At 34.6% G+C, this 23,958-nt stretch overlaps 1 protein-coding gene across 3 annotated transcripts in view; it reads right to left on the reverse strand.

Moving 5' to 3' along the window:
- The window catches only part of VPS13A (vacuolar protein sorting 13 homolog A), a 112,554-nt gene that overhangs the window by 36,346 nt on the left and 52,250 nt on the right, over window positions 1–23,958 (reverse strand). For all 3 annotated transcript variants that reach the window (XM_056324034.1, XM_056324036.1, XM_056324035.1), the window contains exons 33-51: window positions 23,261–23,568; window positions 22,416–22,563; window positions 21,248–21,398; window positions 20,282–20,406; window positions 19,241–19,410; window positions 18,416–18,636; window positions 17,003–17,235; window positions 15,061–15,153; window positions 14,224–14,580; window positions 13,255–13,356; window positions 11,757–11,915; window positions 11,377–11,638; window positions 10,316–10,476; window positions 9,051–9,154; window positions 7,464–7,761; window positions 5,894–6,289; window positions 4,913–5,017; window positions 4,670–4,816; window positions 535–663 (exon numbers count right to left, since the gene is read on the reverse strand). In XM_056324034.1, coding sequence (XP_056180009.1) covers window positions 535–663; window positions 4,670–4,816; window positions 4,913–5,017; window positions 5,894–6,289; window positions 7,464–7,761; window positions 9,051–9,154; window positions 10,316–10,476; window positions 11,377–11,638; window positions 11,757–11,915; window positions 13,255–13,356; window positions 14,224–14,580; window positions 15,061–15,153; window positions 17,003–17,235; window positions 18,416–18,636; window positions 19,241–19,410; window positions 20,282–20,406; window positions 21,248–21,398; window positions 22,416–22,563; window positions 23,261–23,568 — 3,669 coding nt within the window. The remainder of the gene's footprint in view (window positions 1–534; window positions 664–4,669; window positions 4,817–4,912; window positions 5,018–5,893; window positions 6,290–7,463; window positions 7,762–9,050; window positions 9,155–10,315; window positions 10,477–11,376; window positions 11,639–11,756; window positions 11,916–13,254; window positions 13,357–14,223; window positions 14,581–15,060; window positions 15,154–17,002; window positions 17,236–18,415; window positions 18,637–19,240; window positions 19,411–20,281; window positions 20,407–21,247; window positions 21,399–22,415; window positions 22,564–23,260; window positions 23,569–23,958) is intronic.

The following is a 23,958-nucleotide window of genomic DNA, read 5'->3' on the forward strand; positions in this document are numbered from 1 at the left end:
GATTTAACTACTAAATAACAGGTACTGGAATTAGTAATCAAAAATCTGAAAGAGTTCTGTATTGTCAAAATTTAGGCTGGTAGTAGAGGAATCATCTTCGCATGCATTAATGCCCTCCAAAACATCTTACTATTAAAAGCACTCAAAAACTACTCCTAGATGAGACCGCACACAACACAAGTAAGTTTAGTGAAGCTGAGGTTATTTTTCAATGTAACTTAGCGTTACTTGAGAACTAATGTAAATATTTCCCAGCCTCAGCTAGAAAACACTAGCAAAACAGTGTTTCATCTTCTGTAGATCAGTTTCACAGAGAAGCAGTTAAAACAAAACACCTACTTCTATCAGAACACCTACAGTGTACACACTGGAAAGAGAGCGCATGAAAATGAGAATAATACACTTGCATATATATAAACCTTTCCCCAGCTGAAGTTTTGCAATACTTGATTGTATGAGAAGACAGGAAGATTTAAAAATGGAAATTAAACTCATTTATGTTGTTTTACCTAATTTCCCATGGCAGCCATTTACCTTGTTGTCCAAATGTAGGAGCAGACAGTTTTCTTGCTTATCAAAATTTATCTTCTTTGGGGGAAGATCAGAATTTTCAACTCTAACAAGCAGCTTGTTGGCATCGTTTTCAGGCCAAAAGGGAATACACTAGAAAAAAAAAATTATATAATCAGATATTTTGAAGTGAGAAAATGAACTAGATAGTAGGTGAGCTTTGGGCTAAAGTGCATACTATTTACCAAAATTCTACCCAAATGTGTAGTAAGTTGGATTAGAAACTCTACTAAAAGACCTAGAAGTAATTACTTACCTGAACACAGTAAATGGAAAGGAAATCAGACATAATTCAGACTACAGCGAAGAAACCAAGAAGTGAAGGAGCTAAATGTGAAAACTGTAAGACTTCATATTCACATGAAGTAGATGTGAAATGGATAATGTATACAAAATCTAGAATATAAAGCTAAGCATGCCTGCAACAGCAAAATGGCCAAGCTTGTTACAAAAAAAAAAAAAATTGACAAAACTAGTCTTCCATTAACCTACTTCTTGCCAAATTAAGTAGGAATTACAAATTAATCTTAAAATGACACCAATGACAAAAAAGGATATTACCATAAATACACCCCATAGTAATTTTGAGTACACAGGACATCAGCATGCTAGCTGCTCTTTTGAAATACTTATATACACACATATACATAAAAAATATAAATACACATATGTATGTGGGTATAAAACTTATAAAAAAAATTTTGAAGCTTTAGGCAGCTAAATTAGAAAGGATGTTTTGCTATTCACATCCACCACTGAAATCATAGCCATTCTGGGTTTAAAAATTCCACAGACAATCCCTCTTCAATAGTTTGCACACAAATAAGTAAGACAAGATAGTGAACACAAAAGTTTTCGTTGTAACTAATGAAGAGTTTAACTAATTAGAAGAGTCCTGGCACAGGAACAAGCTATAACAACAGCTTTCAACCAGCAAGAGCCAAAGTCTGTCTAGATACACCAGTCTTCCTGCATTTCAAACTGTTCACCTGCAACACTCAGAACTTCAGGAGCATCCTTCTCTAACACAGGTTAAGAAACAAAATGTTTATACTTAATTGTATCTGAATCCTAGAATTAAATCTTCAATGGTGAAAGACTAGTTCACCAACTTACCATGCCACTAAGTTCCCTTTCCCATTGTTTCTCACACCACAGGAAGCAGGAAGACAAAGGAAAAAAATATAGTTAAACAGCAAGATTGAAGGTGTTACCTACACCAACATGTATCCAACAGCCAAAGGAAATCTAAATTGTGTTGCAAACTAGCACAAAACATTGCAAGTCTCAACAAGAAAATTGAGAGTTCAAAGAGAATTCAAGGAGAACCAGTCAACAGTAAACAGAATTCTAAAGTCAAAACCAAAACAAGTAAAAATGACTGGTTAAACAAGAAGTTACACAATCAATACCGATAACCGAAAAAAAAATATTTTGTAATGGTCTTTAGCCACAGAATGTGTCACAAAATGATGGCGTTTTCAAATATGTTAAGTGCTTCAGCAGACATTATATTTATACAACAGCCTCCATTACATTACAGAATATTTTATTTATATTTAGCAGTGGTCTCATGTACCGTCTTCAGTGATGTTTTCTTTCTTTCTAGCTATAAGGATGTACATTGGTCAACTGTCCTGCGTTACACCTATCTGAAGGACTGTCCTTGGCAAGCCATTTCATACTAATCACTATCCAACAACCAGTAGAACCTTTGAAGAACATTGCATTTCTCTAAAAATATTTAAAGATTCTGATATATTGGCTGCTTCCCAGACAGGGAACATGTCCCAGAGAAGATGGGCTCTGCACAAGGATTGCTTTTTTCCCTGAGAACACAGGCTATCTGTCACTAAAAGAAGAGTGGATAAAAAAGAAAAGCAGCAGAAAGGACTCTGCTTTAATGACAAAAATAGAATGGGGGAGAGGGGAGCAAGCTGAGCTACAAAATAACATTTCAACAACCTTGTCAGTTTTTTGAAGATGAACCTGAAGTAAAAGAATAAAGTGAGAAGTGCTGGATAACAGAGTTCTGTATCTCAAGTACAGTATCAGATGGGAACTTTTTCCTGGAAATCTATCCTGGATGCCCAAATATAGACTAATAGTGTTTGGAAACCACCTAGATTAAGAAGAAATAAGAAACATAGTGGATTGAGCAACTAGGTTACATATGAACAACCTTGGCAAACAAACGTCACAACACAGACTTTTATAGAGACTGTTTGTCAAAAGGGAAAATACTGACACACTGTGGAAAGGCAAGCAATTTTGGCAGTGAAGTTTGGAATAATTTAGGAGGGGATATGGATTCCGCTGTTGACCTCTACTATTCCATTTCATAAACTGCCATATCTAATCTTTCAAAGGATATTAGGAGTGATCCTAAAATCTACGAAGTCCTCCTTTGATACTTGATAACTGAAAGAAGACTAAGATCAAAATACAATTATGAAACACCTAAGAAACAATGACACTTGTGGGATATGCTAGAAAATTCTGTAAGCATATCAATAAAACAGCCAGCATAGGAAACGCACAGATAATATATGTTGCAATGTATCTGAACTGTCATAACTATTACCTTTGAATTTCAAGAAATTTAAGAAAAATTCAAAAGTGTTTGTAAAATAACTCAATTTATTCTAATAAAAACTCTCTATCAAATATAAACCACAGAACACCAAGAATAAAATCAAACTGTATTTTCTCAGAGTAAAACGTTAGAGATTAAGTGGATCATCCTATTATACATGAACCTTTGTCATTTCAGAGCTTTATCAATGAACTAGACGAGGAATCATGCATGTAAAGAAAAAAAACTACATACAGTCAAACAAAAGTTAGGTTCAGAGGAACATAAGAATATTAGGAAATGTAACAGATGTGTAGGCTTATGGAAAACAGCCTATTCTTGAGTAAAAGCAAACTTCTCTGAAAATAATGACTAACATTATGGGAAGCTGAACTGACTTACACAGTTAAAGATCTAATCATCATTGTGTACACTTAAAAGTTACAGTGGAACAATGACAACATAAAGCAAGCAAAGTAGTATTAATTTCATAAATTTAAAAAGATACTTAAATGGTATTTCTCTTCCATAATCATTAAAAATAAAAAGCACACTTAAGAAGCATATGGTTGAAGGTGCCAAATATATAACAAGAGCTGGTTACTAATCTGATTTTAAAATACTCTTTAACTTTGGTATTTTAGTTTGCAAGCATTTTTGGTAACCATCTGAATACCTACAATGCTAAAGAGAAGTGAGAAGGCCTCCAACCACACTATTTGTTGAACTCCGTCTCTGTTTTGGATATGTTCTTTCCAAGACTCAAAGGAAAGGAGGGATATTTCACTCTTCCCAGAAGGCAGTATGGATCACTTTCAGCTTTCATAGACCTTCAACACTACCCCAGACATGTGTTGCTTTTCCTGTGTGTCCTGAAGGAAGTCATGATGGCCTCAAAACTCAACACACATACAAAACATAATTGTGGGATACACACAGCCAAGTGGGATGCAAACAGCCAAGCTGCACATCCAGTCTGCAACAGACCTCTGCAGCGTAGAAAAGCCCAAATGCCTCTTCCACACCAATCGGCCTGGGGGCCAGTGATCCCTCTCTAGAAATTATACATTAAGGACTGAAAAACAGCAGTGAGACTAGTCCCAGAAGAACAGTTTGGAACTATCTGAACTAATCCACATGAGGGATTTTCTTTCTGTATGAAAGCGGCATGACCCATACCAGGTCAGCCAAACCACTCTATCAGATACCACTGCAAAAACAGAACACAAGTTTCAGTGCCGCTGCAGAGAGAGATAATATAGTAATAGAACAGGTCTTTCTTATTCTATTTATAATGCAGATAGCAGAAAACATTCCAAGTATAATAAAGCAGCTTTACAGTATGTCCTAAAGCAACAGTGAGAAAAGGTAACAGGACACAAATACTTTAGTGAAGAAGCACAGTATGTTCAGACCCTGTCAGTGAACACTTAAGCATGGCTCGTATCTTTCATCAGTGAGTGTTCAAACCAGTGGTTTCTTTCCCTGAGAGAAACAATTCAAAATAGCTTCCTTTAAGTTTACCTGTTGTAAAACAAGGGGAATCCACTTTTCCTTGCCTTCTTCAGCTACTTCCAAAGTGTATTTGCTTCTATTTGAGATCATAAAAAATGGAGTGAAAGTTACAATTCTAGTAATATTAAAACTGCTGTTGTTTATGGTGACACCAACCTGTGAATAAATAGATATTGTTAGAAATACACTGTTCCTTTCTTGAACTCATTCATATCTTCTGAAAGTAAGATTTAGAAAGATAAATTTACTCACTTGATACTCCTTTTTATGACTCTTGCATTTCACAGAACCATGACTTCCAACAGTGTCCAGGGAAAACTGATCAGAGAGTTCACTGTCAGTTACCATAAGTTGCACCTATGAAGAAATACCTTGAATTAATTCTTGGTTTACAGACACTGACAACATTTAAAATTATATATAAAGTACGCATATATATAATCATAAATGTAAGTGCATTCTTGAAATACTGGTGTTTCTATTACAAAGTCAAGACAATTGTCAGTATCATCTCACAAAGATACTTTGTACCACCCTTAGTTATAAGCTACGATCATTGTAAGTCTAAGATACTCCAGAGGAAGACACCAGGTAAGAAAGCTTTCCATAACACATCACAATTAAAATCTCAAAGGCAGATCAACACAGTTGGGTGACCTCTCCTATATCATTCTTCCATGAGTAATAAACATTAGTAATAAACTAAACATAAAAAAACTCACATTGTAGACTCAAATGGTAAACTACCTCTTAACCTTAGCCTACTACCAACTCAGACCCAATCTACAAATCACCACTGCAAGTATTCTTTTTTCAAGTAGGAGCATTCTTTTTTCAAGTAGGAGCATTCTTTTTTCAAGTAGGAGCATTCTTTTTTCAAGTAGCAAAGCTTTACATTTCTTACACAGCTTCTATGTCCTATTTGGAATAAGGGCCTCTTTTGATACAGTCTAAATGGAATAAAGGCAATTCTTTCCTTCAGGAAACACTGCTCAGTGAATTTCCTTTCTTTCAAAGATGAGAATCCTTCTAAACAATACCTCTGATAATGTGAATGTCCCATCTCAAATATATCTGACAACGCACTTCCTTACACTCTTGCCTTTAGACAGAGATAGGTTTCATGCCCTTTACAGAGCATAGCATAGTATAGATAACTTTCAAAGTGTAAAAACATTGTCATACAACAACATAGGGGAGTACAGAGTTGCCAGGTTTTACAAGATACAATACCTTGTTATTTTGGAGGAAGTTTTTGGGCTGGAAACTAAAAAGGAGAGGCTTTTTGTAATCCGGAGGATGCTTGCGGTGAATACCATCAGCTTTATATTGCAACATTCGACCAGTTTTATTTACCAACCAGTACGGACTGTGAATTGCTATAACCATCTGCCCAGTTCTGTAGGTCACATGGACAGCGATATCCAGTTCAGTCTTATCCAACTCCGTGATGCAGCAAAACGTTGTGAAGCTGATGTCAGGTAGATTGCTTTTTATATGGTACTCACTTTTCCAATTTTGATCAAGATAGTTAAGTAACTGTAAATCTAGTTTTGTTTGATCCAAGACTGCATTATGAATCTGGGCTGAACATCCTTCTTGTAGAGTGTCATATTTTTTCCCATTTCCCTTTTCAAGAAAAACCAAACAGTGTACATTTATGAGTCACACTCAACATTCCTAACAATTTATTTTCTAATTAGCTTTGAAAATTAAGTTATTTAGATAAAATTTTAAAATGCTTATTATACTATTTAACTAAGTAACATTTTTAAATGTCTACCTTAATACAACATTTTACAGAAAAAAGAACCATGCATGGTTATCAATATTTAACACCAAAAAAAAATCTGTCACCAAATTCACACACATAATCATGCTTAAATGATAGATTCCTTGCACTAAATTTGAATTTGTAAGAGACAAACAGAAGACAGCCTGCTATCTCCATACATTTTGTAGAGGCCATGGTCTTCAGCTCTAGTAATTGTGCATTTGTGACAAAATGTTATGATTAAATTCTGTTTGTGTCCCAAGTATTAAATGCTAAGACTATCTGAAAAAAAAATAACGTTTCACTGTCTCCCATCTATATTTCTATTAGTCTAACTCTACATCAATAAGTAGTGGGACACAACCACGGCAGATCCACAGAATGAAACATTTTGTGCTGAGGAACCAATGTCCACACTGTACACATTTTAGGTGTTTTACTTGAGACCAGCTCTCATCTGGCCCTGGAATGAATGCCTATAAAAAGTCAAAGTGCACGGAATAATTTAATTTCATCCAAAAAGAATATGAAGTCTGGCACTACAATGCCTGTCATGCCAAAACCTAGCAAAAAGGAGGCTTTGAGAATTTGTTAAAAGCATGCTACTGCTAGAAGTCAGTAACACTGACAGCCCATAAAATGTTACTGTAGACTGATATACTTCTCATTTGAAGCAGTCAATAGCTGACATGAAAAACTAAACTGTTTAATTACACTCAAGCTGCACTTGAGCAGCAGAAAGTGCCTCTCTCACAGAGCCCAAAACATATATGCAAAGTAAAGCTTAACACCGTACATCTAAAGTATGGCTTATTACTAATGATTAATACCATTTCTTTTCACATCTGGTGCTGGTCCATTTCTGTAGATACAGACTTGCCCTTACAAGAGCTGCAAACCTGCTTCACAAATAATCTTAACAGAAGCCCTTTCTTTTAATACCGATTTATAAGCATATTTCAACCAGGTGGTCAGCTTTCATACCATAGGTGGGAAACATCACAAAAAATTTAAACATTAAAGATTTACCTCTACGGAGTAAGTTATCTGGTAAGGAAGAAGATTGCGGAGAAGAACAGAAGGCCACAAATGAACAACACATGGAAAACTCCATTGATCTTCTGCACATAATGAAGATGTCAATGTGTCTTTTACAGGAACAATATTGATGATAAGTGAGTGGTTAGTTGACCTCACTGACTGGCATTTCCTTTGTAATAAACTGTCCACATTTTTCATAATTTCATCAAATGTAATTCCCTCACACATATCATATTCCCCATCCACTCCATTTTCACTGGGTAGTGGTTGCAAACTCAGTATGGATCTGTAAATGAAAATGTTTTTTAAACACTCAGTGAGACTGAATTTTTCAATTATGAAAGAGTACTGTGCAATTCTAACAACCTAGTATTACTTGGATCCTGGAATATTTTTGAGTTTATTCATTGCCTTCCTTTATCTCACTTAAAAGAGGAAGCATGGTCTGGATCCCAGAAGTTCACAGAATTGTAAACCACCTGGGTCTTTTTGTTCCATACCTCTACATACGTCCCTTGCAAACAAGGGACTGTTGGAGATTCTTATGAAGAAGCTACTGAATTCCCTTACAAGTGCTGCTATATTCCTGTTCCAAGCAAAAGGTCTCGATAAACAATTCACTGCTATGACAGGTCTGCAGAAAGTGTCTATCTTTCCTATCAGATAAAGCCTCAAGTTTACGGATTATTTACAGGCATGACTTTTGGAAGGCAACTGCTTTAATCCAACCAGCTGCTCCTTGACTGAAGATTTTTGTTAGTAAACATTTCCTGACTGCCAAGTGGAACTCATCCATATATCTGTGCAATGAATCAGAATGTCACTAAACCTTATTAAATAAAATACAGATAGTTAGAAATATTAATGAACTTACCTTATCTACAGTAAAATGTAATTTATTTAATGAAAGAAATACACATCTGTCATGTTGAAAAAAGAATGGGGAAAGGTTTGGGGGAAAACCAGAAAGACAAAGTCATAAAAAACAACCACAGCCAACTTAGCAGCCTAAGAGTTGGTGACAGTTCAGCAAAATTGTACATACAAACCCACTGCAGTTTTAAGTGGGTATTAGCTTAAGGGTGCTAAAAGCATAGCTATGCTGGAAGCCAAGTCTTTCTAAGACTGAAAAGTCTTTTTCTACACCTGTGATAGAGTTTAAGTGTATTTGATTTCTGTGATTCTGAATTAAAAACTTGAAACTAACAAAGACTTTTTTTATAAAAAGCTGCAACACATCACTAGACACCACTATACAAAGGAGAAAAAAAAAAGTCTGTTCTGTGCAGATAACAATCCCTGCATTTCAAAAGCAACTGGGCTTGGATTCTTAAATTAACAGCTAATTTAAATTGTTCAGTAAAATGGATTTCAAAAAAAGACTTCCAATTCAGGAATTAAACAGTATTGTTTAATTCAGACTAGATGCTCTGAAAAGATCCTACCCAACAATGACAGTACAGTATTAATTACAGTATAAGGTAGCAAACATTTTTTTTAGCGCAATTCTATGGATACACTAATCAACAATGTATAAACATATTCCGCGATAAAAAAGCAAGGCAATAGAAGTACCTGTAAGATGACAATGGTATGTTGAATTCATTTCCTGGTGAAGCAGTCCCTAAACATCTTCCTTCCTCAAAAATATTTAATGGGATTGAAAAATGATTCCTTATCTATGTGAAATAAAAATACAGCAACATACATTAGAAAAAACTGGAAAGATAAAGTGTTTTGAGCATAATACAGCAACAAATGAGAACTCTTTCATTGTTCATCTTACCCATTTAGCATTCAAGGTCAGGTATTTCAAAATAACTGTCTCTAATACCAGAAAATCTCCTTAAATAATTCAGTTGTGTAGTTCAATGCTATATTTTAATCATGAAATTAATACACTAGATGTAAAATTATTTTCAAGGAGAAACACAGAGCCCTGGAAAACCAGAGACAAATAAATCTGAACTGTACAACATCTTTCCAAAGAACTTTCTCCTAAAAATGTAACAGATACAAGGGTGTGGGGGTCAAAAATCTATATGGCAAAAAACACAAAGGAAGTCAAATATTTATTTAAGGTTAAACCACCAACGCCCATTATGATTTGGGGTGCATACAGTTTCCTTGTTCTTTGCAAACATTTTTTTTATTTCATTGTTAATTTAGTGGCATTATTTGCTCTAGGAAAAAATTTAAAATCTAACTTAGGGAAGAATAAAACAGTAAATCTGGTTATTAACCAAGTCATAAACCAGTTGTGCAAAACCAGCAAGTGAAAAGTAACAGGGACATTATGACTATAGAACACTGATATCTGGAACATCCCTGTAGTTGTAAACTATATCGTGTCTATTAAAAATACTATTCAATCAAAAGAGTCACAGGCTTGAAGTGCTCACTCTTCAGCTTACTTGGTATTAAATATGAAATTCATGTATCAATGGCACAGGATGAAAAAAAGAAGTAATCCAATTGAAGGATAACCTTGTGGAGCCAAGGTAAGATTAAGTGAGGTTTGATCACTTCACACAAAGCAAACAGTTCAACTAGAGTTAAATTAGAGCTAGTATTAGAAAACATTACTGATTAATTATCCTGATTTAAATTCTGGTCCATTTCCGTCCCCACTCCAGTCCCTGTCCATCACTTTGAAAAAGCTTTTTATTCTTGACAATCTCTTCTAAACTACCTTGTAATACCAAACAGCAAAGTTATGTGAATTGTTCAGGTAAGACTTTAAAAAACATACTTAAAGTTTTATTTAAAGACTACAGGATTCTTTTCATTCGTTAAAATAATTAAAGTAATGAAATTACAATGTATGGAAATAAAATAACCTGAATAGGAGAACGTATAGTTATCATCTTGCTTCCTTCAACAGTATCAATTTGACAGACAATGTGCCTTTCAACACCTGATTCCTCGTGTCTCACACTGTAAATACATCGACCCACTTTTGTCAATGGAATCTTTTCCACACTGGAATGATTATGTGGACCTAGAATTTACAAGATGAGAAATTAAAGGCTCACAAGGAGCACAGAGATACATTTCAAAGACAGAAGTGTGCATTCAATAGAGTTTTCTGGATCATTCAATCTATTAATGAAAAATATAAAGCACATGAAAAAGTACAATCACCACTTAGTATGCCAAACTTGTGGCATTACTAAAGAGCAAAGATTCTTTTTCCACCACAGAAAAAAAAAAAGCAAATGAGTCCATCACTCAAATATTTAAGTGGGTTTTGCCACTGCAAATAAAATTAGTGCATAAAAAGAAATGTTTACAACATGTAATGACTTAGTAACAGGGTATAGCTCATACATGCTGCAAAAACAAATCAACTAGCAAGTCACAGGGTCAAGAAAGTTTGAACTCAGTTTTGAAGAACTGTCAATTATTACAATAAGTCAACTTAAATTGCTAACACATACACCATTAAAAATAGGTAATTTTTACTTTTAGCTTCAATTGTATTTTACTTTGTTTTAAACAATCTTTTCTTAAAAACATCCTCCTTAAGAGTAACTTATTCTATGAACACACATGTATACATGCCTCAGCATTCTAAAAAAAAAACCCTAAACTATTTTGGGTGGCTTAATTCTGCATTAAAATTATTTGATGGCAGTAAAATTATGAAATAAAGATTAGTTACCTAAATAATTTATCATAGCAGAAAATGTATGCTACAAAAATTAATGAGCATGATACATGTAACTTTTAGCTGTGAAGACTAAAGCAGGATTTCAAATACTGCCACACATCTAAAATCTAAAGAAACACTCCTTTCATGTTATGTAGCCCCACAATACTTACTGACCTGTACAAGCCACAGTATTACACATCATGCAATATTTATAAAAGCAGAAGATGCATGAACTTTGGAACTTACAGATCTGAATGTAAAACCTCTTGCTGCTCAGAGTTGTCATTGCTGTGAACTGGTCGCTTTCATTTTTTGTTCTGACAAATTCCATATTTAAATTCTCACCATCTCCTAAATGAAATAATTTTGCTCCAAATTCAACATTTAAGACACTAAAGGAATCACTAGGCAAGACAGTCATGGGAACTCCTAAAGAATTTATAATTACAAATGGTGCTCGGTCCTTTTTGAAGATGTCTGAAGTTTGACTAGCTGCTTCAGCAAACGCCTAGAAAGCAAAGTATAGATACAAAACACCAATATACTGAGTAAGTCTTCATCAAGACAATCCGTGCAAACATTAATTTACTTAATTATGCAGTGTCAGAGTTGTTAAACTCTCTTACCGTGCCCAAATTACTCAACATTTGTAGTCCACACTTGGACAGTGTAATGTTCAGCTGGTCTTTCGAGGAAACATTTATTACTGTTTTGTATTCTGGAACTTTGTAGTTTTCTTCTTCTGCATCTGATTCAACCAAGGCTTTTTTAGCCTTCTTCTTCATCTGAAAGTATATTTTTAAAGAATTCTTATCTGACCACTCCTCCTGCAGAACCAAATTTCACCTCAACACTTTTTTTCTCCCTTCTATGTCCTGTCATGGTTTTTCTTCTTTGTTCATGTTTTTATTCTCAAATAACAGCAGAAAAGTGAAAGAATAAAGAAGGCAAGAGGCAAAAGATACATTTCAGAAGTCAATGAAATTCCTCTAAACAGTAGCTAAATTTATGATTATTCAAAAAATACATACACATACATACTAAATACTAACACACAGAGAAAATGCTGTGTGAAAATTTTCATTTTAACACAGGTAATAACACTGTAAAAACTACTATACATAACTGATTTCCTGTTTTAAAAACAGTAACCCCAGATTTGGTCTTTATGTATTTTCAAATTAAATACTTTGTACATTTTCATTTGTTTGAAGGAAAATAAATAAAAGCCACATTAAATACACTTTCCTGGCCTTCAACATTTCTGGGAATTATATAGTTCCAAACTATGTATTTCAAATCTGGGCATGAAGATAAGAGGTTTGACTCACTATCTTCTACCTTTCTCCTGCATTAGGTCTCTATCTTTCAGGAAAATTTTCAGGAATATTTTTATAGCAACTTCTTAATTGCAATATCTCAGTCTGTAATCTTTACCCTTCTGAGGACACTACTGTAGAACATCATTTCCTAATAAGAGTTCTAGGAAAATAGTGGGTTTTCCATTCTGAGCAACCTTTCAAGCTAAAAACATTTAACAAGTTTTGGGGGGAAAAAAGTCAGAAAACAATGCAATAAAACAGTTCAGACAGAAGGAGAGATGAAAAAAACACCAACCAAAAAAGTATTTTCCTTCCTTAGATAAATGTTTAGGTACCTTGAGACCAGAATCTAAATTATGCCCTTATGAAAGAACAGAAGTGGTAAGAGCACTATTTCTACAGTGTACTTTGTGCTAGTCAGTAACAGCTATCAGGTTTTCCAACACATTTCTGCTACAGATACTACTGTGGAACAAGATGAGTGGTATTCTAGCATTTGAAACTCACGGAATACATCGTTTGCATATGACCTAATCTTTACAGAAACTGGTATAAAGCCGTTATGATGATGTAGTGCAACTGGAATCAAATCTTTCCACTTGAAAGACAGTATTATTTCACAGATCTATGAGTCTGGGTCTTCATTTATGCAAGGGCTGGTTTCATTCACTAATTGGGAAAAAAGTCTCAGAAATTAATAAGAAGACACAAAACTGTTAGTCTCAGCAATGAAAGGTGTGGAGGTTTGTTTTTTCTAAGGTATTGAAATGGAAAATATGAGCTCAGCTTTGGAAAAATATACCTTGATTTCAAGAATCCATGGTTCAAATAAATCAGTCTTGTCAACTTCTAGTGGTTCAAGCAAAGGTTCCCACACACCAAACATCTCATTAAAATAGTGTACCTATCAAAATGCAGAAGTCAGTTAGGAAATTAAATACACCTGTAAAATCAATGAAAGCTCTACAGATTTTAAGAGTCTTAAAATTGAATCACAAGTATATAATTACTTTGATAATATAAAAGATATATTACCAGATCGCACTTTCAGCTCCCACCATACGATGAAGCAAATGCATTAAAGAAATGAGGCAGCTAATTCTCGACTACAAAGACCCACTTCCAAAGAAGTGGTATAAGGTGTGTCAATTAAAATATAATTTTTGCTTAAACTATAGGCACTGGAAGCCTAAAGCACTGTTAAGTAAGGATGAATCTACCTACAACAACCACTGTATTTTATGTCACTGATTTCTAGATATGAGCCCATTCAGATATTTTATGTACAATACTGCTACCACATAGTATTTAATAGAAATGACACATGAATGTATTCTACTGTAATCTTAAAATTAAGATTGTCAAAGAGTTTTAGCCAGTTGCTACTCCCAAATTTAATACTAATGCAACAGGTCTATGGGAACTTGTATATCATGCACACCTAACGCATAATATTTCATTTAATGATAAACTCATTCAATGAAATTATTTTCATTAAATAATTATTTAATTAAATTCAAGTTCATTTAATGAAAATACCTCATTCCTGTCCTGCTCCCCCAACATCTGTCTGCAGGAGTTTAGTCATCAAACACATGCATTATTTTTCTTTAACTGTCTATATACATAATGGGTTTTTATATATGTGTATCTATATATGTATGTATAAATATTTACACACTTATGTATATATATGCATAATACATGTATATATACATAATAACAGTTAAGATCTTAAGAAAACTTTTCTTTCTTATGTAGGATTCCTCACCTCTAGCTCAAGACGAGACCGTAGGTTGATTAGAGTACTCCAGTTTTTGACTTCTCCAAGAAAGGAGGACTTGGCTAAAAGCATTGGTACAGTTCGGTGCCCAACCCCAGCTTCAAGTGTTAAAAAAACAGATTCTATACTCATTTTCAGTGACTCTCCTGTGGGAACCAGTTCAGCAGTTGGATTCGTATCTTCATTCTCATTTGACTCTTCAAGAAACCACATTTTTAGGTTTTTTATATCCTTCTTATTCCACAAGTCCGGAGGAATTTGACTAATCTCCTCTTCTGTTGTTTCTGCAGTTTGATAAAGGGCTGATGTAATAGTAATTACTGTGTTTATGATTATTGGTGAAACCTACAAATAAGAAATTGGAATAATTGGAAATCAGAAGCTAGTAGAGGAAACTGGTACTCTCAGACACAAAATTGTAATTAATATGTTAATCTACAACCATTTTCTGTTCTCTACAGGACTCCACATTTGAAAACTCATTCCTGTCTACAAACTACAGTTCAACCTATTCAGATTTTCAGCCCCTGCTTTCTTCCAGATGGGAGTTTTCTGAACTGCCCAACATCTGAACACTTGAAAAACGTATCTCTGTACATCAGGCCATTATATAAAACACAGTTTCCAAAACCAAAAGCATTGACACACAATTGTTCATTTTAATTTGTTTTGTTTTCACATGCTAAATAGGTAGGTGACCTGAGGAAGAACAGAAACAATTCCCCGATTCAGTCATTCCTGATTTTAATTTTTTTAAGAAATATATCCCACAAGCAAAGCTTTCCGAGAAGGAAGTAGTAGAGAACACAATAAAGGTCTACCTACTTTTATTGTTAGAGATTTAATCATTAGATCAGCTGTCTGTGGATTAGTACCTGACTGTTTCATTTCAAAGAAGAAATCACAAGGCTGTAAAACCTATACAAAAGAGTAAAAACACATTAGAGAAAAACACTTCAAAAAATCATGTACTCTCAAACACTACACATCAAAAGTACCAAAAGAAAAAGTTACCATTATTTAGTTCTTCAAAATTAAGAATAATCTGAACACTGTAATGTGTTCAAACAAAGAAAAAAAAGTATCAGAAGCATCACCTCAGCCATTTTCAATCATGAAAGATTCAAATATCAACTGCAGTAAAGGGCATTACACTTCTCTAACTCCATTCTTTAGGTAAAGTCTACAGATGTTTTAAAATAACACTGCATCATCATACCTGTGACTTTCGAGGAAACAACACAGCAACAACAGTTTACGGTTTCTCTGAATAAAAATATCACTTTTTGAATCACCATCACTCAGTTCCACCTTTATTTTACAATCAGTCTTTGCATACATACTCTCACTTGCCAAGGTCTACCAAAACTAAATCTGAAGTACACTATAGACAAAATCATAGAATGGTTTATGTTGGAAAAGACTAGAAAGATCACCTAGTTACAACCCCCCTGCCATGGGCAGGGACACCTTCCACTTGACCAGATTATTCAAAACCCCATCCAACCTGGCCTTGAACACTTCCAGGGATGGGGCATTGTCTCACCACCCTCATGGTAAATAATTTTTCCTAATATCTGATCTCAATCTACCCTCTTTCACCTTCAAGTCATTACCCCTTGTCCTATCACTACATACCCTCAGATGTAGTTAAGACTCTACTGCACAGACAGAATAATTTGCTCTTGTGAGAATATTAAGTCCTCAAAAAACAGTAATTTTAAAACATACTAATTTTACCATCTTTCTCGATATCTCTGCCCATATTGGAATCAGATACTGAAGGTGTAGACAACTCTGCATCAGTTTTACCACACTTTTCCAAGTGAACATGATCTAACAGAATTTTTTGTCCGTGCTATTATTTTATCCTCTGCTGCTCAAATTGGGTTTTTTTCCTTCACATCTGTGCCACATTCACGTGCTGCAGAAATAGAAGTCAAGCAACTCCTTTTTAGAGGAGTAAACTGAGCTGCTATGAAAGTATCTCATAAGGAGATAAGTGGAAGTCCCAATCCTTTCTGCTTACAGATTTAGTCTTTCCTACGTAGCTCCATAAAGCAAGCGGGCATTAACACAGAGCTGAAAAAATTCATCTGTGGTCTGTAACAGTTGGATATTTTGTCAAACTGAACTTTTTCACTGATGTAACAATATTGTTGCAGAGTTAACTGAGGAATATAATCTGCTGTAGAGGTAAAAAAGCTGTAAGAAGCTCCAGGAGTCAATGCATTCCCACCTGGCCAGTAATTTGCAAGTCTGATTCTGTTGCCAAAATATAAACAACCAGTTCCAATATAATGGATCTATGGACCTTAACAAGAAGGAATTTATGAACAGCATACCATAAGTGATCTATTTCACAATACATACTTCCCATTATGTCTATGACCCTTTGTCACGCATTTATGTAGCTATTTGATCCAAAGTTTCAGACTGCAAGTATTCTAAATTTACCCCATTGTGTTTGAAATAGTGTACACATAAAAATCTATTTGACTTACACAGGACATAGAGATTAACAGTTTACTTCTCTGAGCTCTCAATAGTAGCTTGTCATACAAAGCAAACCTCAATGCCACAAATCAAGATGATGCTTTTGGCATACAGACAAAACAGCATGAAATCAACAAATGGCAGCCACAAAATTTTACTCATATGTTCATAATATACATTCTAATGATGAAAGCTTCAGAAATAATTTGCATTCTAATAGCGTAAGTTACAGACCACCTTTTCAATACAAACTGGATGTTTGCAGACTCACCGTAGTAATGTTCCCTTTCCTTTTTTCTGGAAGAAATGGGCATGCTTTCATTTGTATCTCTTTAACAGCAGCTGTCATGCTATACCTTTCAGGGCTATTTTTAATGAAGACCTCACACTGTGTTGTAACCACCAATGCAGGGGCATCACTTCTTGTTAAATCAGCCACAAACACAATCTCTGGATTTTTAACAACAATGTTCATTTCCACTGCAGATACAGGCTGCACAGGTGCTTCAAAAATAAAAATTAAGTTAGATAATTAGTTCAAAGATTAAATTGTCACCATTTAGATCTCTTGTAATTTAAAGAGAAGTTTTAAATATTTAGAGGCAAGATCTAGCACAGCTGGAGTCAGAAAACCTGTAGATCCCTGCAACTGACTTATTTCTAGGATCTTCACTGGAAATACAGGGCCATTTAGATACCACAGAAGATTCCACAAAGCTTCTTTGTCAAAACAAAAAGGACAACAGTATCATCACTGCTATTACCTCTGACACTAGCAAATGTATCACCTTCACTAAGCATCTACATCAGCCAGCTATGACAGGGTCTTATGAAAATGCCAGACACATTTTCTCCTCTCTGGTGCAGCAAAACACACATTGTTCTGTAGGACAATAATGCAGCATTTAATAGTGTTTGATGTAACCATTTGCAGTACCAATACACTTTTATGTAAGACTCCCTAATTTGTTTAGGTTTTGATCTAATTAATAATCACAGCAGGCCTAGCTGAGATAGACACATTTAAGATCTTCAGCAAAATTTACAGGAAAACAAACACAAAGGACTTGCTCTGCAGACCTCATGTGAACTACCTGAGGCCTGGAAACACAGCCATTTTCTGCTCTGATGCTCTAATCGACTGATTTCTGATGTCAGGTATAGGGATCCTGCACTAAAAAGGCCAAATCGGACACTCGAGCTAAAAGCCTGTTTCCTGATGTAGGGAAAAATGTGCATCAGTAGACAAGTGGTATGACAGCATTTCTAGGCAGCACTATCTGGCAGGCTGAATTCATATTTAAGCATAATATAATATGCTACCTCATTCTCAGGAAGGATCAAAATGACAGCAGTAATCATCACTATAAGTTTTGTTGAGACTGCAGAGAGCCAAACAAACCTAGAGACTGCCAGCTGTAATTGTCCTTTCCCATTTTATTTTAGACATATGTTTTTACGTATTTCCTGTGTCTGGTAAGACAAAGCTTCATTTGGAAGTAAAGACCAAGGGACATGAACCGATTTCCATGATCCAAAGAAAGAAACGTCATTGGTTAAAAGACACCATTCTATACACACAAACACAGGAAATAGCATAAAAGGATAATTTTTTAAATAGTATTATAACACCAAAATTAAATGGTTATTTAAATACATTTTTTTATATATTTCCAGGGTGTACCTTGCTCCTTTGAAGGTAAGGACTGTTTGAGATTTCTCTGTGCAGCAGCACTTTCTGCATTAGCCTTTAGGAATATATCTGCAACAGTAAGTAGGAACTCCATGCTTGCGCAAAGATATATCTCTTGAACAATCACATCAAGAACAGTGCCATCTCTCCCCTGCTTATAGCTGATATCTACCATAACTTTCTTTTCAAATCCATGCTTCATTTCCACCATCCTGAAAAACCATTAAGGTGGCATTTAATAAGACAATAAAAAGCCAGCCACAGATACTGAAAAAACACTCAAGATTCTCACTCCAGCTACAATCCATTAACAAGAAAGCATTTTTAAAGTAACACCAAAAGTTTTAAAACATGACCAATAAAAACATTAACATAAATTCTACAAAACTTCAAAACTAACTGGACTCTCATACACTGGCAACTGAAGGTATTCAACATTTTAACAAGTCTAACCATCACAATTCCTTATTTATGTATCAAAAGTCTTACTATACTGAAATTGGTTACTCTTCATTAAAAAAACAACTTAGTCTTTACTTATCAAGTGGCTTATTAAAGCTGAAAGTGAAATTTGTTTCTACATGTATATTAAATTAGTATTTAAAGTTTGTTTCATTTCATGTTTAAAGGTTGTTTCTAACATTGTATGTGTCTCAAAATGTGGAACAGACGGCAAGAAAGACACAGAAGTCTACAATAACATGTAAAGAACAATCTACACTGAAACAATTGCAGTTTTAACAGAATACTAAAATAGAAACATTTGGAACTCTTTGTCAGACTCCAACAAACAGAAAATTATGTCAAAATACAGACCTTGGTGTTGCCTTCTGGATTGACTGTCTTTTATCATCTAATGTACAATTTGCCAGCTTGACTGATGCATTCATTGAACCATCTGATAACATTTTGACAGCAGCTGACATCAAAACTAACTTGAACTCTGCAAGCTTCAAAAGTTCATCTCTCTGATCCAAATTTGTCATCTATTTAAATAAAATGAGAATACGTTTGTACATTTGCTTACATGTAATGGAAATAATACATGGGTGTGATCACAGCTTTAGGTGAGATTTCTAATAATAATGTATTAAATAAACCCACTAGAAATTCAGAAGACAACAAAAATCAGCAAGACAGAAAACTGAAAAAAACAAAGGTTTACCCCTGCTTGCTAAAGCAGGTTTATATTAGTGAAGGAGACAATATTTAAAAGAAAGTGTGTCATACACAAATTTGGTTTGTTTGCTGTCTAAAAATAAATAGTATATGCAAAGACACCAAATAAGAAATTAAATTCTGTTATGACTATGTAGTGTTTAGCCAGATACTGGAAAATTGTTCAAAATCTAAAATAACAGACTATAAGTTTACAATAAAGTATTACCAAACTTTCAGTCAGTAATTTGCTGACAAGTTTTGTAAATTTAACTCAAGAAGAATAAAAATGCATTCATACTGTAATACAAATTTATTATCTCACTCCACAATTTTATTTATATATGTGTGCGTGTCCACACAGGTCTGCGTTTAACTAAAGAATAGTTTGTATCCCTCTGCATTTTTTTTCTTTCCAAACTGTATTTTGAACTAAGGTAAATTTTCAACAAGTTTTTAGTCAGATCACAGAAGATGCCACTTATGTGCCACCACTGGTTCATTTCTTTCCTGTAATATCTGTCATGTGATTTAATTAAAATAGCTGTTTATCATGTCCATCATGTCTGTTACTATTTCTAGTGTTTGTCAGAAATCACTTTCTCTGCTCATAAATTAAGCTATTCCTGTTCAGAATTTTCAGAACTCGTAGACAACCTTAAAACTGTTTCTTTCTCTGAGTAAACAAATTATATTTACCTGTTTTGAATTCGGACTATACAATACTAAAGTCAGAGAGTCGAATCTGAAATCCAGTTTTAGTGTTGTTTTTATTTTCATAGGTGAATGCAATTCTACCACAGCTGATGTCACCACAGTTACACCTTTCAGAAACCAGAAAAAAAGAAAATTACTGGACTGCAAATAAGGAAAAAAACAAGCGAAAGCAAAAACTAACATCCTCACTAATGACTACAAAACAACACCACCTTCCCTTTTCCTTCACTTGTAAATCCATCCACACTTCGAATATGTTTCTCTCTCTGTATTTGCTTTTGGCAAAATCACAATGTTTGAGAAAATAAAATACTAACTTATACATTCTACATGCAATTTTTACCATCTTAAAGACATAAATGTACAAATTCCTTTAACGTTGTATGGTACCGTGTGCAAGAATGTTACCAAGAATACAAGTTTATTTTCAACCTTGCCACATTTTTGATGTTTTTTCACATTTCATAGAAGAGTTCAACAAAATATTCTGTTCTTCACCTTACTTGCTTCTTCTAGTGTGTGCTCAACAGCTTACAGACAATGATGCCTACTGAACATGAACTGCTAGGAACGCCATCACTATGACAAGACAAATAGATCTTGAACTGAACAGCAACAGAACAAGCCTACAAAGGAAAGAGTAACATAGCAACTTTCTAAACTGGTGATGTTACCAAATCCAACAGACTTGTAGGTGCTTACTGCATTATTGCCTTACAGTAAAGCACATCATGCTACACAACTGACTACAATGGCCCAGTTGCTCTTTATTTGTATCATTATTCTTGCTGGGTATAGCTCAAACCACAATGTTAAATAGAGGCATACTGCATAAACCAACTGAATGTGGCATCCTTTCATAAAGGCAATTCCAACAGAAACTAGAAGTTGACAGTAATAACTAAAAATGCCAGGCCACATGTAATATTAGAAAATTAGTAATATTACCTGCAGACTGCTGTGAAGTACTATGCATATCACTACAATGGCTAGTCGTATCTTTTGGTTCTGGTACAGACACTGATGCATCAGAGCTTCCACCTATGTTTTCATTTAATGTCCTCAGTATTGTGGTAACATCTTCCTGACTGAGAATTAGCTTTAATAATAAATAAAAATAAATAAATAAAAAGATTGTTACTAAACTCAGAACAACTTAGTTCATGAAACTTTTGGTAACTAGAATCTAAGTTTACAAATAAACAGATAATCCAAATTAATCCTATCTGAATCTCTGTTTAAGAGACTAAAGAACCAAGTAAAGTGTTTTTCTCAAATCCACACAACCCCTTACAATAATTTCTAGAAATCAGAAGTTGTTTGCATGTTTTGGTTTCATCCACAAACTTTCTTTACCAAGCCACAACTTAGAAACTGCATGTTAGAAGTTACGAACTTACAGTTTGGCTTGTAGTTGCACAAAATTATTATCTGCATTTAGTCACAAGATACTTAGTATTTCAAAATTCAGAAAACTGGTCTTCCTCAGCCAACTGACAAGCTTGATTTATATTTTTTTTAAATGAGCATGTGCATTAACTCATACTCAGGCTTGTCACGGGCACGAATTCAAAAAGTGATTGCACTGCTAATGAACAGACCAATAACTCCCAACTTCTTCCAATCGTTCTTTCAAACGTATTGACAGGTAAAGGAAGGCTGTAGCAGCATACCCATTTCTAACTAGCAATAGTAATATACAGTACAAAACCTGCCTGCAGTATCACAGATGAAATACAGAACTTAGATAAGAACAAAAAGGGATTCACTTCCTTTTTCCCTACAAAACAACAAAATCTTCTCTTCCTATATGTCTTGAAATCAAACCATACCTAAGGTATTGGCAGTGTCTAGCAACATATAGCAAACTAGTTGAGGACAGGAAGCAAAATTTATTGCATTTCTTTGAAACTAAAGGTGGTAAGGGTTTAGCAACACAACTACTCATTTTCAGCTCAGTTGTTGATCTTACCACTACTCAGTCCAAAGCCAATGTCCCAGAATTTCCTTAAGGGCCACAAGTGATCAAAGTCCTTATGTTTACACTGGATCCCCAAAATACTCAGAGTTTTATGGACAGAAATTTTAACAGCTACTTTCAGAAATGAGTGCTTACATTCATAGGCTTGAGTCGGCCAGATATTTCAATATCAGGAACTTCATTATACCATGCAGCAGCTAAATTTCGTTCAACAGCTACTTCCAGATTGAGTGGCTGCAGCAACTGTACTTCAGTTTGCAATGAACCCTTCTCATAGCATGATCTGTGAACAGAAACAAAATACTCCTAGCTTGACATACTTCACTTGCACATTACTATCCTTCCCTCATCTTTTTGAACAGTACTTTAAAACAGTCCTCATACTACTAGTATTTCTAATTAAAGCCTTCACAAACTAGACATTTCTTCTTGAAAAGGCAGAGACACATCAGGTGCATACCAAGCATGCAACATACTAACTTCTTGTAAGTTAGGACCTCTTACCTGCTCTTTACTGGAGAGCAATCTCTTCTTTCTTCAGTATTCTTCAACTGTGTTTGAAATTACCTTCCTTTCCCCCTCCCAATACCCTACACCAAAGCCCATTTTCGAACACTTTACTGCTGACTTGATCCCTTTCCCACTACATATAGCTTGAAATCCCTGTCAAAATAGCCCTCTACAAATGGGTATAACCTGTCCCAAAGTAGTGAATAATGTTTAAGTCTACTATTTTACACAAAGTTCTCTAAACAAACATTTGCATCTATTTAAAGACTTATAGATTGCTATTTCCCCTAAACCATGTATTTTAATTGCTTTTACAAAATTTTTATTAATTCACTGTTTTATTTCAAGGTAACAGTGTATTCATCAACGACCAACCATTAATTATTTTGATAACAATTTCTTAAAGCTCTCCAACTGAAGTATCCCAAAAGGATTATATGAATTAAAAAAAAACCTTGACACTACATTACCTGTATAACTTTAGTTCACTCAATTTCACTGTCATAGAGTCAACAACAGGCGGGAGATTATACCGTGTTTTTGTTTTAGCAATAAAGAATTGGTTCTTCACCGTGATTAGCCCAAGATCAGCCACCAGAACATTCGCAGACATTGCTGACTGTGGAACTATCACAACAGGTGCTTTAATATTGATATCTAGTGCCAAACGCGAACTACGCTCCGCTAGCTCTTTTACACCTGTTGCTGCTTTCTCTGCCGCTTGAACAGTTGCCTCAGTAAGAGCTTCCTTGGCGGCTTGGAAGTTATTTATAAAAGCCTAGGAAAAGAATACCGATGTTGGGAATGTCATTAAGAATAACACTACTTCAAAAACACTAAGAATCCTAACTTTTTTAAATAGTAAACCGTCATCAAGGTATTATTTTTGCTACACACTTTTTCTTAGTCCTTTAATAGGATAATCTCCTCCAAAAAATATGATAAAGTATGCATTATATATAAACATACATACTAAGTATTTGGCAAATCAGATAACAGCTGTGACCTTGTAACGCGGCTTGTATGATTTATGTTTTATTTACTCATATGGTGAGCAAAAAGATAGATTTACTTAGCAGAATTTATGAAAAAGCCATTAATTACCATGGCTTATTACTTGTATTTCAGCATAATAAACAAGTAACAGTGTCTGTATCTACAAGCTCCC

The sequence above is a fragment of the Falco biarmicus genome, chromosome Z (genome assembly GCF_023638135.1).
Source record: "Falco biarmicus isolate bFalBia1 chromosome Z, bFalBia1.pri, whole genome shotgun sequence".
In the NCBI taxonomy this organism is placed as follows: domain Eukaryota; kingdom Metazoa; phylum Chordata; class Aves; order Falconiformes; family Falconidae; genus Falco; species Falco biarmicus.